At 38.2% G+C, this 14547-nt stretch overlaps 1 protein-coding gene across 6 annotated transcripts in view; it reads left to right on the top strand.

The window, feature by feature from the left end:
* The window catches only part of PIBF1 (progesterone immunomodulatory binding factor 1), a 121847-nt gene that overhangs the window by 85559 nt on the left and 21741 nt on the right, over nucleotides 1–14547 (top strand). For all 6 annotated transcript variants that reach the window (XM_065678127.1, XM_065678123.1, XM_065678124.1 and 3 more), the window contains one exon: nucleotides 4338–4468. In XM_065678127.1, coding sequence (XP_065534199.1) covers nucleotides 4338–4468 — 131 coding nt within the window. The remainder of the gene's footprint in view (nucleotides 1–4337; nucleotides 4469–14547) is intronic.

Genomic DNA, 14547 nt, shown 5'->3' with positions numbered 1-14547 from the left:
CTTGGGTGACATGGCCTGGTGTGAGGTGTCCCTGCCCATTCAGCATGGTTGGAACTAGATGTTCTTAAGGTCCTTTCCAACACTAACTATTCTATGATTCTTTTGAACTTGCATTTAATACTGCTATTTCACTGCAGTATTTATCATGCAACTTTTTTAAAAATCCTTTAAAGAAGGGAGGAAAAGGAAGAGATTGCAATAACTACAGTGGATGTTCTTTCTGAGGTTCTTTTTTTGGACTGTCCACAACCAATTGCTGTTGAGCTTTATAGAAAGAAGTCATATTGATCTTATGGGAAAGTCCAGTATTACCATGAAGAAAATATTGACTTCTTAATTTCATTCATTTGATGGAAAGTCTGATAGTGTGCCTGCTTGAAAGTTGGAACCCTGTGGAAGCTCAGCTGCTGCAAAAAAAAACTTGCCAGTCCCATTAACAGTTTGTCAGGCTTTATTTAATTGCAGGATCCTATCAGGTCATGATACAGCATTAGAAAAGAAATTTCCCTCAAAGTCCTCTTTTTGTTGGTTTGTGTAGCAATTACTTGCAATTTTAAAGTAGGTATTGAGACTTAACTTCATACTACAGAAGGTTTGTTGACCATGTCTAGGGTAAAATAAAGAAATTCTCATTACCTGATCCAAGATCCTCATCTGCTGATAATCAGATTATTGCCTCTGCAATTCACTTAATGTTACTCCCAGTTTAAATAAGTAGAAGACTATATATCAGCTTCTGCAAAGTAGTGATCTGCAATTACTACATTTAGTGTCCAATCTAAATTTTGGAATGAATTCACTTTGCAGAGTTTCACTTTTGCACAGTGCCAGAACTGATGGATAGACACTCTCTTGTGCCTAGAAGGCTAATATGTTCTTTGGCTGACTTAAAAAGCAAATATTGAGTCAGTATGCAGTAAAAGCGATATCCTAAATAAAGAAATTTACTAAGCTGATATATTTGGCTTGCTGTTGAATTACTTTTTTGAGCCTTCATCAAGACATTATATTTATGCTTTTTGTATGCCTCAGTTGAAACTTTTACCAAAAGCACTTTACATCTCTGAATGAGAAAGTATAGATCAAGCTGAACAATGATGAAATCTTTCAGATTGATAGAGATGTCCCGTCAGGGAATGTTCCATGCCTGTCACGTGTTTAAGGCCAGGTAGGACAGAGCCTTGGGCGACATGGTTTAGTGTGAGGTGTCGCTGCCCATGGCAGGGGGTTGGAACTAGATGATCTTAAGGTCCTTTCCAACTCTGACTATTCTATGATTCTATGTCTAGTTGCAAGGTATTAGATTTATCACTTAAAAGAATGACACAGAAGTACTTAAGGAAATCTTGTACATTAAGGCAGAAAGAAATCAAAGTTGCTTTCAAAAAAATAATGCTTTTGCTCAAGAATGATGTTTACTTTATATGTGTGTATAAGTAAAATTGATCCATTAAATTCATTTACCGCTTAATTGATTACAATTTCATGACCGCCTCTTTTAAGTTTATAAAGTCAAACAGACAGCAAAGCACGACAATGGAGAGAGAAGGGATAGCTTTTTTGCATTACAGCAGCATGGTTTTTAGCTGGTGAAGTTAGAAGTTAACAGATGATTTAGTAGCATCAAACCAAGCTTACACCACCTCATTTTCCCACTGAAGTATTTATCAGTGAGAACAATGAGGAACTTTGAAAGTTTTCATGCTATCAAGAACAGTATTCCAAACAAGATGAGTTGAATTGATTTTCTCCTATAATGACAGCCTCAAGGTTTGATTCTGCAATTTTTAGACCATCCTAGGGATTAGTACTCCATGTCTTGGAATTACCTTTTTGTCATGTGAAGATTCTCTATTGTCTTCCTTCCTATCTGATAGTTTGTACTCTTAGAAAAATAATAACTTTTTAATTACTTATCAATAAAGATGTTTATGTTGTTGAAGAAGGTGATTGCCTCTTTTTTTTACTTCTCTACAATAAACTTAGAATTTCCCTTTGCACTAGAATAGGTATTTCCTGAAGGAAATAATGTATTTAAATAATACCTACAGTTCTGCTTTAATTTGAAGAAGTGCAATGTTACTGTCTCTTATTTTACTTTTTAAAAAATGAGGTGGAGTTAACTTCCCTTTTAGTAAGGCCAGTAAGGTGAGCAAGCAAAGTTTTGTTTATATCTTGTTTTTTAATAAATGTGTGAACCATTATTGTCTAAGTTCATTGCATATTTGATGAGTATACAAGGCAGAGGTAAAACTGCACTAAAAAGATAATGTAGTCAGAGAAAGAAGGAAACACAGTCTTATGTTTTGAGAATTGTGAATAGGAGAAAAATCTGATTTTAGGAAAAGTCCTAAAATATTAAATGGGCTAGTTCTATTGGAGGGGTGGGTTTTTTCCCCTGCTTGTTTGCAACAAATCAAAATAGGACAGCTGATTCCTGAGTCTGCTTGGGCAAATGCAGATCATTCAATATATTGAGAAATTTTATAAACAAATTGGAAAACCTAACCATTTTCCATTTAATTTATTCCATTAGACCTATTTGTACCTATACTTTGGAATATTCTTATTTCTTTTTTAAGGAATCTAGTAGGTAGTCTTGACTTTTATGTAGTCTAGCTGCTGAAACTGCTAAATCTTGATGTGTGGTCTTAATTCTCTACATATTTTAGGGAATGATTTTGTTATATTGCTGAAGATGACAGCCATAGAATCATAGAATAGTTAGGGTTGGAAAGGACCTCAAGATCATCTAGTTCCAACCCCCCTGCCATAAGGCAGGGACACCTCACACTAAACCATCCCACCCAAGGCTTCATCCAACCTGGCCTTGAACACTGCCAGGGATGGAGCACTCACAACCCCCCTGGGCAACTGATTCCAGTGCCTCACCACCCTAACAGGAAAGAATTTCCTCCTTATATCCAATCTAAACTTCCCCTGTTTAAGTTTTAACCCGTTACCCCTTGTCCTGTCACTACAGTCTCTGACGAAGAGTCTCTCCCCAGCATCCCTATAGGCCCCCTTCAGGTACTGGAAGGCTGCTATTAGGTCTCCACACAGGAGAGTCTCTTCCTCCAGGCTGAACAGCCCCAACTTCCTCAACCTATCTTCATATGGGAGGTGCTCCAGTCCCCTGATCATCCTTGTGGCCCTTCTCTGGACTTGTTCCAGCAGTTCCATGTCCTTTTTATGTTGAGGACACCAGAACTGCACACAATACTCCAGGTGAGGTCTCACAAGAGCAGAGTAGAGGGGCAGGATCACCTCCTTCGACCTGCTGGTCACGCTCCTTTTGATGCAGCCCAGGATACGGTCGGCTTTCTGGGCTGTGAACACACACTGCCGGCCCATGTTCATTTTCTCATCGACCAGCACCCCCAAGTCCTTCTCTGCAGGCCCGCTCTGAATCTCTTTGTCCAATCTGTAGCTGTGCCTGGGATTGCTCCGACCCAGTTGTAGGACCTTGCACTTGGCATGGTTAAACTTCATGAAGTTGGCGTCAGCCCACCTCACAAGCATGTCAGGGTCCCTCTGGATGGCATCCCTTCCCTCCAGCGTGTCAGCGGAACCACACAGTTTGGTGTCATTGGCAAACTTGCTGAGGGCGCACTCAATTCCACTGTCCATGTCATCGATGAAGATGTTAAACAAGACCGGTCCCAACACCGATCCCTGAGGGACACCACTTGTTACTGGTCTCCAGCCGGACATTGAGCCATTGACCACAACTCTTTGTGTGTGGCCATCCATATCTTGCAAGCTTTTTAAACCTAGTGGTCCTAATTTTCTCAGGGAGTAGAGCTAGTAAAATTTATTTCCTACTTAAAGGTATGACAGCTATTTCATGCTACTCTTGTAAACATCCTGTCGGATTTCACTTTTGATATACTGTAACTGATTAGAGGACAGGGGACTTCCAGTATTGCTGTGTTATTTTCCAGTTCAATTTCTGTTCAATTTCCAAGCTGAAAGTTCCATTTTAATAGTATACTGTTTTGAAAAAGTCACTTGTAGTCCATAAGCTGAACAAACAGAGGCCTTGTCTATACTAACTTTTTTCATCAGTCAAAACTGTTATATTAAAATTCTTGAAAATGCAGATTAGGAAGTGTAGAAAGTGGTAGCATGATTGCAGTGAAAATACTGTGTAATTGCAACTGAAAAGTAAGAGGATACAATATTAAATAGTAATTTAAGGGTAATTTTATTCTTAAATAACAGGTTTGTGTTCTATATTATTGTGCAATTGGTAATAATAATGTGCAATAATCAAGTAATTTTGCTTTATAAATTATAACAATTATAGTAGTAATACTTTTTTTTTTTTTTGGCAGCTTGGCAGAGCAAATTCTTTGTTGACTCAAGTACAACAACCACACAAATATCTCATTGAAACTGTGCAACAGAGAGATTCTCAAATAAGTCGACAGAAAGAACGTATTACACAACTTGAAAAAGATGTCAGGTAATTAAAATCACTATCTTTATTTTTAGAATGAAAGTAAAATCACGTGTTTATCATTAGAAAACAATTATTTTATTGGCTGTGAAGTAGGAGATGTTGAAACTCCATCATTAACTAAATCGGATCTTTATGCTGTAACTCTGGCATCTGTGATTTCTCTCATACTGTCAGAAAAAAGAGGCTTTAAGTATGGAAAAGCAGCAATGACAGGTTTACACTGAGTTTGAAGTTGAGGTCTCGTGAAATAGAGGAAAGCTCAGAAGAGTAGAAGGAAAGAATGACACACCAGATGTACAAAAGTAAAAATAAAGAAATAAAGTCAGAGAAAAATAATAGACTACTCCACCAGCAAAGGGTATTTTGGGAATAACTCATGCAGACTTCCTCTAGTAGAGACTCTGATTTGATGTTATATAGAGCTGCCAGAACTCTGACCACTCAGCATCTTCCTATCATCGTACAACTTCATAAACTGTTTAACATGTGGTTCTCAAGTGAGCTGTTATAATCTGCCCCTTGATTTTCAAGGAAGTCTATGGCTGCACTGAACTGCAGAAGAATTAGCATTTTAACTATTAGATGTTTATGTGGTATAGAATAGTAAAGGTTGGAAAGGACCTTAAGATCATCTAGTTCCAACCCTCCTGCCATGGGCAGGGACACCTCACACTAAACCATGCCACCCAAGGCTCTGTCCAACCTGGCCTTGAACACCGCCAGGGATGGAGCACTCACAACTTCCCTGGGCAACCCATTCCAGTGCCTCACCACCCTTACAGTAAAGAACTTCTTCGTTATATCCAATCTAAACTTTCCCTGTTTAACTTTGAACCCATTACCCCTTGTCCTATCACTACTGTCCCTAGTGAAGAGTTCCTCTCCAGCATCCTTGGTATCTTGGTTTAGGACATGCATATAGTAAAAATTATGAAATATTAATGTGATTGTATTATGAAGCAATTACATGAAAAATACAGGGTTTTTTCCAACAAATCTGCTGAAGCAATGACAATAGAAAAACTTGGACTCAGCTAAATACTTTACCCTACATACTGTCTTACATATATATCTATTCAGAGTGTTTTGATAGTTTGGGATAGTATTCGTTATCCCTTGAGGAATATCTGAAAATGCTTATCGTCCAAGCAAATCTATCCATAAATCAGTGCATTTATAAATAAACTGAAATATTCATTCATACTTCCTGACAAGACATCTTTCACTGGGTTTAACTTTTATTCAGTAAGAATAGATCCTTTTTTATTCCAGAATCAAGTGGTTTTAATATTTTCCTAGACGTGATATATTATAAGAAAAACTTCAATGGTAAATTATATTTTTGCAGATGAAAAATCATAATGATCTCTCTGTATATGCAGGATTTGACTTTTCAGTTGTGAAAAAAAAACCCATCAAAGAATTGGTCACTAGCAAATTAAATGTTTAGGTTATGGTAACATAAAAACATCTTCCATTATCCACATAGTGGCCCAAGTGTCTTCTCAAAAGCTAGGAAAAAAGGAGTAAATAGGTGAGGTCATTTCTGTTTAAAATATATAGGAACGTAAATGCATTATTAGCATTGATTCCCTTGAGTTTTTATAGTTCATTACAAATAATCTGCATGCCCCGATAGTCTTCCTAAACTTAGCCTACAAATTAAGGCACCTAAATTAGGAACTTAGTTAGATCAGCTTTCCTTAGTAGTGCATGGAGGAAGTGGCATCTCAAAAAAGCAATTCAGATTTTGGATGGAGTGAGTCATTTGCTAGAGATGCCTGTTACTCTCCATTAACTATAAAGGGATTTTTTTGGCATCTTAACGTGCCTGAGGTTAAGGAAGAAAATGGATCTGCACCACAGTGAGAGCATTCGTGGTAAACATACTAGCAGTACTCTACTGTGGTGAGCTGGCATGTGCTCACCACCAGTCCATGTTTCTGTAAATGAAAGTGTGGTCTGGCAAAAAAATATTTTTATCCTTAATGGTTTTGTGGCAAAAAAGTAACATTTACTTTGCACATCAAATGTTTTAGTAAGAAGTTTTTTCCTGTAGTTTCCAGTATTTCTTGCAAACTGAAAATAGCTATTATTTCCTTATCACAAGTTCGCCTCAACTTTGCTGTAGTTTCATGAGCCAGTGAAATTCTTGGAAACAGCCTGGTATCTCAGGGCTTTTGGTACAGACAAGTAGTCCCTAATTTTTCTATTCATAAATCCACATTTACAACAAATGTCCTAAATTGGTAATTTATATTCCCTGGAGTACAGAAGAAATCGTAATCTGGTGTAAAATTGATGATGTTGGTCCTTTGCTTTCCCATAAGGGAGAGGAAGGTTAGAGGAAGGGATTTCTAAATAGAGAACCATCACATTCCAGCACACTTTTGTCATGAGGAATCTGCTGATGACAGTTTTAAATTAAAATATCCCTTAGGTGATTTCAAATTACTTTGTGGACCAGTCTAGCTCCCAGCTATTCCAGAACTGACTCAGAATGGGATTTCAGTAAATTAATGATAATCCTTACCAAATATATGCCAAGTGAAGCTCTGCTGGATCAAAAGATTTAGCCCACTATTCCTATCCATTTTAGTTTATTAAACAGCACTTTGTTGGTTTGTGTATCAAATATTTTTGAGAGAATAAGATCAGAGAATTAGTGCTCCTCGAGGAGGGCCGTCAATTCTGCAGATAATGTTGGTGCTATAGAAAAGTAACAGTGAAAACACTGAACATGGCTTATGAAGCCAGGTTTATCTCAGAACTAAGGGAAAGAGTTAATATTTGTAAAGCCATTTTAATGAGAAATGTTTTTTCAGCCATTACCTATAATTAATAGTTAATACCACAGTTTTAATTTATACTACATTTACAGAAAGCACTTTTTTAAATTTTACATACAATACCTTAATTTTATTTCTATAAAGCAATTTCACAAGTAGCAGCTAACAGAAAAATAATGTTCAACTTCTTGTTTTGAGGCACACCTTTAAAATACTAGCAAATTTTTAATTTATTATTTTTTTAATTTTATATTTGAGTACCAGATTGTAAAAAAATTAAGGTAATGTTGATCTGCATCCACCCTGACAATTAGGACTGAATACTTAGTTTTACCCTCATGGCTGCCCAGTGTTTGATCATGCTTTTCCTTCCTTTGTATTTGGTGTGCAGAATCTATGGTAGAGGAATGTTCTTTTCGTGTTGTGTTTTTATCTCATCTGCTTATCTGGGGAGGCGATTCTGCATTATGCAAGTCATGGATTCCCTAACTGGAGCAGTCACATCTGTGTTATCAGTGCCAGTGTTCTTTATCATCTTCCACTTCATTTGAGTGTGGACAGATCAGCAGGGACTAATTTCCAAGTGAATTTAATTTTTTAGACTTAATCCCCAATGGTCTTCAGTGCACAGGTCAATGATCTTTTTAGAATGTACTCCTAGGGTGGTTAGATTCCAGCAGATTTCTCAGAATGATGAGTCAGCACTTTCTTGCAATCTTGCAAATGCTTTGCAGCAACCTGCAGTGCTTTGTATTTCCTTGTCTATTGAGAAATCTGTTGGTTGCTGCTGGATGTGGTTTTGATTTTGTAGTGAAATAGACAGTCTTGATGAAATCACCACAAGAGGAAGGCAACTATAAGGATGGCTATCTGTGACAGCAATCTCCTTTTGAATCTTCTTGTGCCAATTTTTACTGATTTTTCACAAAATGGCCTAAAGCAACTTATAATGTGGTCCCTTCAGGGGCAACAGATGTATTCAGGGTTCCCCACACTGCATCATTCTGTGAAAGTGTCATTTCTGACAGCAGTTATTTCCATAGAAGGAGTGGGACAGATTCAGGCAGATCATTTTGACATAATACTTTTGAGAAGTCCTGTAGATTCACAGAATCATAAAATGATTTGGGCTGGAAAGGACCTTAAGATCATCTAGTTCGAACCCCCCTGCCATGAGCAGGGATGCCACACACCAGACCATGTCGCCCAAGGCTCTGTCCAACCTGGCCTTGAACACTGCCAGGGATGGAGCATTCACAGCTTCCCTGGGCAACCCATTTCGGTGCCTCACCGCCCTCACAGTAAAGAACTTCTTATATCAAACCTAGACCTTGTTTAGAGACAAGGATGTCATGCAGGGCAGCATCAAAAGTTTTGCAGAAGTACAGGTAGATGACATCAGTTGCTCTGCCCTTATCCATCAGCTCCATAGCCCCATCATAGAAGGCCACCAAATAGGTCGGGCAGGATTTCCCCTTAGTGAAGCCATGCTGGCTGTCACCAAGCACCTTGTTGTTTTTCATGTGCCTTAGCATGCCTTCCAGGAGAATGTGCTCCTAGATTTTGCCAGGCACAGAGGTGAGACTGACTGGTCTGTAATTCCCTGGGTCATCCATTTTCCCTTCTTGAAAATGGGGGTTATATTTCCCTTTTTCCAGTCGTTGGGAACTTCACCTGACTGCCATGATTTTTCAAATATGATGGACAGTGGCTTAGCAACTTCATTCGCCAGCTCCTTCAGGACCCACGGGTGGATTTCGTCAGTTCCTATGGACTTGTGCACATTCAGGTTCTTAAGATGATCTCAAACCTGATCCTCTCCTACAGTGGGCCTAAGCTCTTCTTCATTCTCACAGTCCCTGCATCTGCCTTCCAAGACTTGGGTGGTGTGGTCAGAGTATTTGCCAGTGAAGACTGAGGCAAAGAAGTCATTGAGAATTTCAACCTTCCCCAAATCCAGTATAGCCAGTTCTTCCGTTAGCTTCCAGAGAGAGACCACATTATCCCTAATCTGCATTTTCTTTGCGACATACCTATAGAAGCCCTTCCTGTTGTCTTTGACATCCCTGGCAAGACTCAGTTCTAACAGGGCCTTAGCTTTCCTGACCTGATCTCCAGCTTCCCAGACAATGTCCCTGTATTCCTTTCATCATGGCTTTCAAAGTTCACTGTAACCAAAGCAGCTTTACATGCCTTCAGCCTTAAGCATCGTACCTCTAAAGCTAAGGCTATCATTCAGACCCTGTCTATCAAAATGACTTCTTCACTTGGAAGGACTATTCAAATAGTCCTCAAAGTTGTTTGTGTCAGTAGCTGCCAAACTGAATCATAGAACAACCATAGAGTGGTTTGGATTGGAAGGGACCTTTAAAGATAGGATCATATAGTTTCAACACCGTGCCATGGGTAAAGACATCTATTCCAGTCCCCTGCCATGGATAAAGACATCTTCTGCTACATTAGGTTTGCTCAAAACGCTAGATAACCTCTCCTTGAAAGGAGAGCAATAGTCAAAAGACTGAATCAAGTCCTTGAAGTAGGATATTTCACCAGAGCTGGAGATACTTCAGTGGCTTGCTGAGAAGTGTGTCAATTATAGACATTTTTCACACGTCTGTGGATCTTTAGCCATACCTTCACTAAGAACTGTTGTAAATGCTTAGCTGAGTAGCTGTCATTATGACGGTTGTTAGTTATTTGCAAAAACAACTATGGTACCCATCTCCAGGTTATTACAGGTGTGTGACATAACTGCTTAGACTCAAGTGTGAAGGCACAAGTGTATTACCACTCAAAGATAAAAAGAGAGGTTATTTAGGGGTAATCTAAACTCTATCAGATGTTACCCACAGGTATGTTCACTACCACCCTCCTTTCCATCCCCCTTAAAATTCTCTCAGCCAGGCCACAGGCTGTGCTGACATTTGGCGATGGGGAGAACTGAGGTGGCCTTGGGAGCAGAACACTGCATGTGCTTGTGCGCTGAGCCATGCACCTGCAGATACGCTTTGGAAACAAAGCCTCTGATCTTGACTGACAGGGCATCTGCAGGGTGAATTTATAGGTGGTCTTCATATCTCAAAATATTCCGTTAAGTAACCTCTCGTTTATGTTAGCCCACATAGCACTCTTGTTAATAAAAGCAAATAGCCATGGTTAATACGAGCGGTGGTATGTAAGAGGATGACTCCTTATTACTATAAAGAAATCTCTCTAGCATACAGTTCTTTAACCAGAAATGAAAACATCCCATTTAGCACTGCTTTTGAAAAGAAATGCCTTGTAACTGTGTCATGCTGAGGGAAAACAAATCTCTGAATTTTATTCTTATGTGTGTAGTGAAGTAACTGTAGTTTTAGTACATAATTTTCTGCTAAAAACATCTAGGTTTATAAATAACTGGAGACATTAAACAGGACTTCATTCATAAAGAGAGGGTATTTATTTTAAATGCAGTTACTCAAATTTCTCAGTACTGATGGCTGGTTTTAAAAGTGGTTCACTTACCCAAAAGCACTCCTCAAAAGCCTAACTGTGTGGCAAATCCAGAAGCAGTACAAGGATTTTGCTCACTAAGAAGCTATGTACTGAAATGTTCCTTACTTAAACATTTTGGGTTCTCTAATTGCCATCTAAACATTACAAAGCTCAGCATACAGTGTTAGATGAGTTTTTCCCATCCCAGAATGGGCAGTGAGCTCTTATGAGAACACTACCATTCTGTGAAATATGCATCTATTCCAACACTACTCCAGTTTAATCTGAGAGATGCTCCAAACAAAATTTGTAGAAATATTTTTTTTTCCTACAGATTAATGTTTTCTGACCTATATTACAACTTTTAAAAAGTTTGTTATTGGGATATTTTTTCTACAATTTGCAAAAGGAATTTCTTTTCAATTTGGACACTACATGGATGAATTTTTAAGCCACTTCAGGCACTCAATTTAACATTATTAAGCAATAATAATTTATTTTTTACGGTAATACTTGTCTATGACCATAAAATGTTTAAAAAAACCCTCAAGTTTGGACTTCTGTTTTCACGTTTATCATGCTGTAACATGAAATCAACAGAAAGGCCTTATTTCTTACAGCCTTTGGGATACACAGTCACTGAAAAGGAAACGTATTTCTTTTCCTCAAACTGAAGTAATAATAAAACCCAGTAATATGTAAACCCATGTTTATTTATTGTGTCCAACATAAACACATTATCCAGAATACCCAATAATAGAAGTTTGTGAACAGGATAGTAGCTAGTATACTTAGAGCAGAGATTTGGGCTAATTGCCCAAATTCAAAAGGTTTTAAAAGTCTGAGACTGGAAAATGTTAGTCTCCATTCTCAAAAAAAAAAAAAAAAAAAAAATCAGGTCACCTAAAAATGTCTTTCCTACGATAACCAAGCTACCTTGGCTTTAGATCCTGACAAAACAAAACAGTCCTGTGGTTGCTATGAACATTGTGTACATACATGACAAGTGTATTCCATGGCAAGTCCTGTATTCCTGGCACCTGGGTTCATACCTGGTTAGGTTTTGAAAACATGACGGAATGAAACTGAATCTCCTCCTAGACATTTGGTTTCTTCTGGAAATGAAGGCACATAAGAAAAAGCAGAGCTGCATTGCTCTTCAGTTAATTCTCCAACCTGGACTTTGGAGGACCCGCTTATATGATATATCACAAAGGCCGCCTTCTCCACATTCAGGATGGAGCAGTCAGTGACCAGGACTGTGGAGCATAGCCTAGTCTACATTTGCCCTGCAGTGTGAAAACAGGCGTCTGTGCTGTTAAATAGCTCCAAGGATATTGGATCACTTCAACACACTCCATTTTTCCCAAGTGTTTACACAGTTTCACCCCAGAGCAAGTCATTGGAAGATTTCTTTCAATGATTAGTACTCTAGTACATTAACACATTTCTGTATCATGAAAACTTTAAAATATGGTTAGTTAAAGATGGTCAAGAAGATCTTGTCTTTTAAGATGAAAGTTGTAACCCTTGAGCTCAGGTGTGAGAATCTGGTTTGTCTAGACCTAGAGACTGTGGTTTCAGAATCACAGTAAGACAGTTAAGGCACTCAGTTACTAAATGGAACAGTTTCATCCTTACTTTCAGCTGTGTTTTTCCACTGTACATGGTAAATCAAATTGTTTTGGTGATCCATGTGAAAAATAAAGACTACGGCTTCCAGTGAAGTGACCTATTTACATGGTAACAAATTTTCAGGTACCAATATAAAGAGTATGTGATTAGGGAAGTGTCGTAGTTTAAACCAATCCACACAGGTTGTCCACTCACCCCCCCGACCCTCCCCACTCCCGGAGGGATGGGGAGGAAAATCAGGAGAATGTAACTCCCACGGGTTGAGATAAGAACAGCCCAGTAACTAAGGTATAACACAAATCACTGCTGCTACCACCAATGATAATATTGATAAGAGAAAATAACAAGAGAATACGATACCACCGCCGAACGAGTTCGACCCCCCCGAAGAGCGAGAGCCTGCCCCTTCCGGGTAACTTCCAGTTCCCCCTCCGGGCATGACGTGCTATGGTATGGAATACCTCTTTGGCTAGTTTGGGTCAGGTGTCCTGTCTCTGCTTCCTCCCGGCCTCCCTCATCCCCAGCAGAGCATGAGACTCGCAGAGTCCTTGGCCAGAATAAACATTACTTAGCAACAATTAAAAACAATCGGTATCATCAGCTCTCTGCCCAGGCTGGAAGTCAAAACACAGAGCTTGCACCAGTTACTAAGAAGGAGCAAAACGGCTCCTGGTAAACCCAGGACAGGAAGGATGATTTTTCAGCAACAGTTTTCACTTAGGGCAGCTGAAACAAACTGTAAAGCTGCTCTCTGATTTGCTACACTGCCCGTTAAAACTGGATTAGGTTAAACTATTGTTTCATGAAGTGTAGAGTAGTTTAAAGCTATAACCTCCTTGACTAAATCAAGTACGATTGCAGATACCCAAGCTGCCTGTTAAGAATGTTTTCATAAGAGGGACTGAAATGGTCAGTCTTCTTCCCCAAAGTGAACTTCTGAAGGCATTTCTGCTTTACTTGCTCATTATAGGGGTGAATTTACTTTGTGATGTCTGATAACTCCTTGATCACTCTGTTAAATGTATGTATGTATGCCTCTTCTGCAGTATTCTTTCAGAAGTATTTATTTCTCTCTCTCTGCAGTTGCAGAACTACTAAATCTGAAGTCTGCACACTCTTTGGTAATTCTGTATTCATATGTATGGCAGAAGACACATCAACTGCTACTGAATCATGTAGCAGTCTAATTTCTATATTTGACCATAAACAAAGAAAATTGCAACTGCTCAACATAGATCAGTCATGTCATACTGTTTCAGAAGGTATAACTAGAATAGGTTCTGTTCTGTAGATGAAATTGAATGTTGAATGTGAACTTCTGGTTTAGCCATGAACATTAATGTTTATGCTTATTCAGTACACTATTTAAGGCATAAAGAAACTTTTATTATTGCCTCTCTAATAAGTTTTTGAGTCTCTGAAAGGACTGGTTTATGCTATTAGGAAGTACAGAAATCCAAGAAAAAATGACATATCAGTAAGTTACAACACATGAACCCAGGAAAAAAAATATATTGCCGCAAGTTCATCATGATTAAAAATGTCATAGAAAATAACTCTAGAAAATATTAAACTATCTTTGTAGTTTTTCATTAATGTTACTACTTTGCTTTTAAATAAGTCAGACAACTGAGCAATTTTGCCAAAACATACAAGTTATCTGAGAGTTAATGAATGCCTAGAAGAAATTGACAGTTGTAATTTACAATACCGAGCTTGCAAGGAACTGCCAGAAAATTTCTGGGGCAAAGGATGTTGTTGCGTATTTGAAGCAAACATATGATAACAGGAAATTAAAGAAAAGTCTGATTTATTTTGTTGATTATTTCTGGATTAAATACTGGGAGTATTAAATAATTTGTGTTTGTAACATATGTAATTGTTCTATTGCATTTATAAAATTGTAATACATTTGCTTTTGAACTCCTGGCCTATATTCAGTATTGCATATTTGCACTCCATATGCAGAATTGTATTTTGCATAGTCGTTGATTTATGTTACAACTCAAGTTGTACAACCTATTTACTTATATCATGATAATGGCATATATAACATTGGTCTTCCAAGAAAATCTCTGTGGTTGTTTTAACAAACTAGATTATATACTGGCATTATGCATGTATTAGTCTGAAGTTTATTGTTAGAAACCCATGTGGGGGCTAAATACAAAAATACATTTA

The sequence above is a fragment of the Lathamus discolor genome, chromosome 4 (genome assembly GCF_037157495.1).
Source record: "Lathamus discolor isolate bLatDis1 chromosome 4, bLatDis1.hap1, whole genome shotgun sequence".
In the NCBI taxonomy this organism is placed as follows: Eukaryota; Metazoa; Chordata; class Aves; order Psittaciformes; family Psittacidae; genus Lathamus; species Lathamus discolor.
Note: the sequence above shows the minus strand (reverse complement) of the source record. Positions and strands in the feature narration are given on the sequence as shown.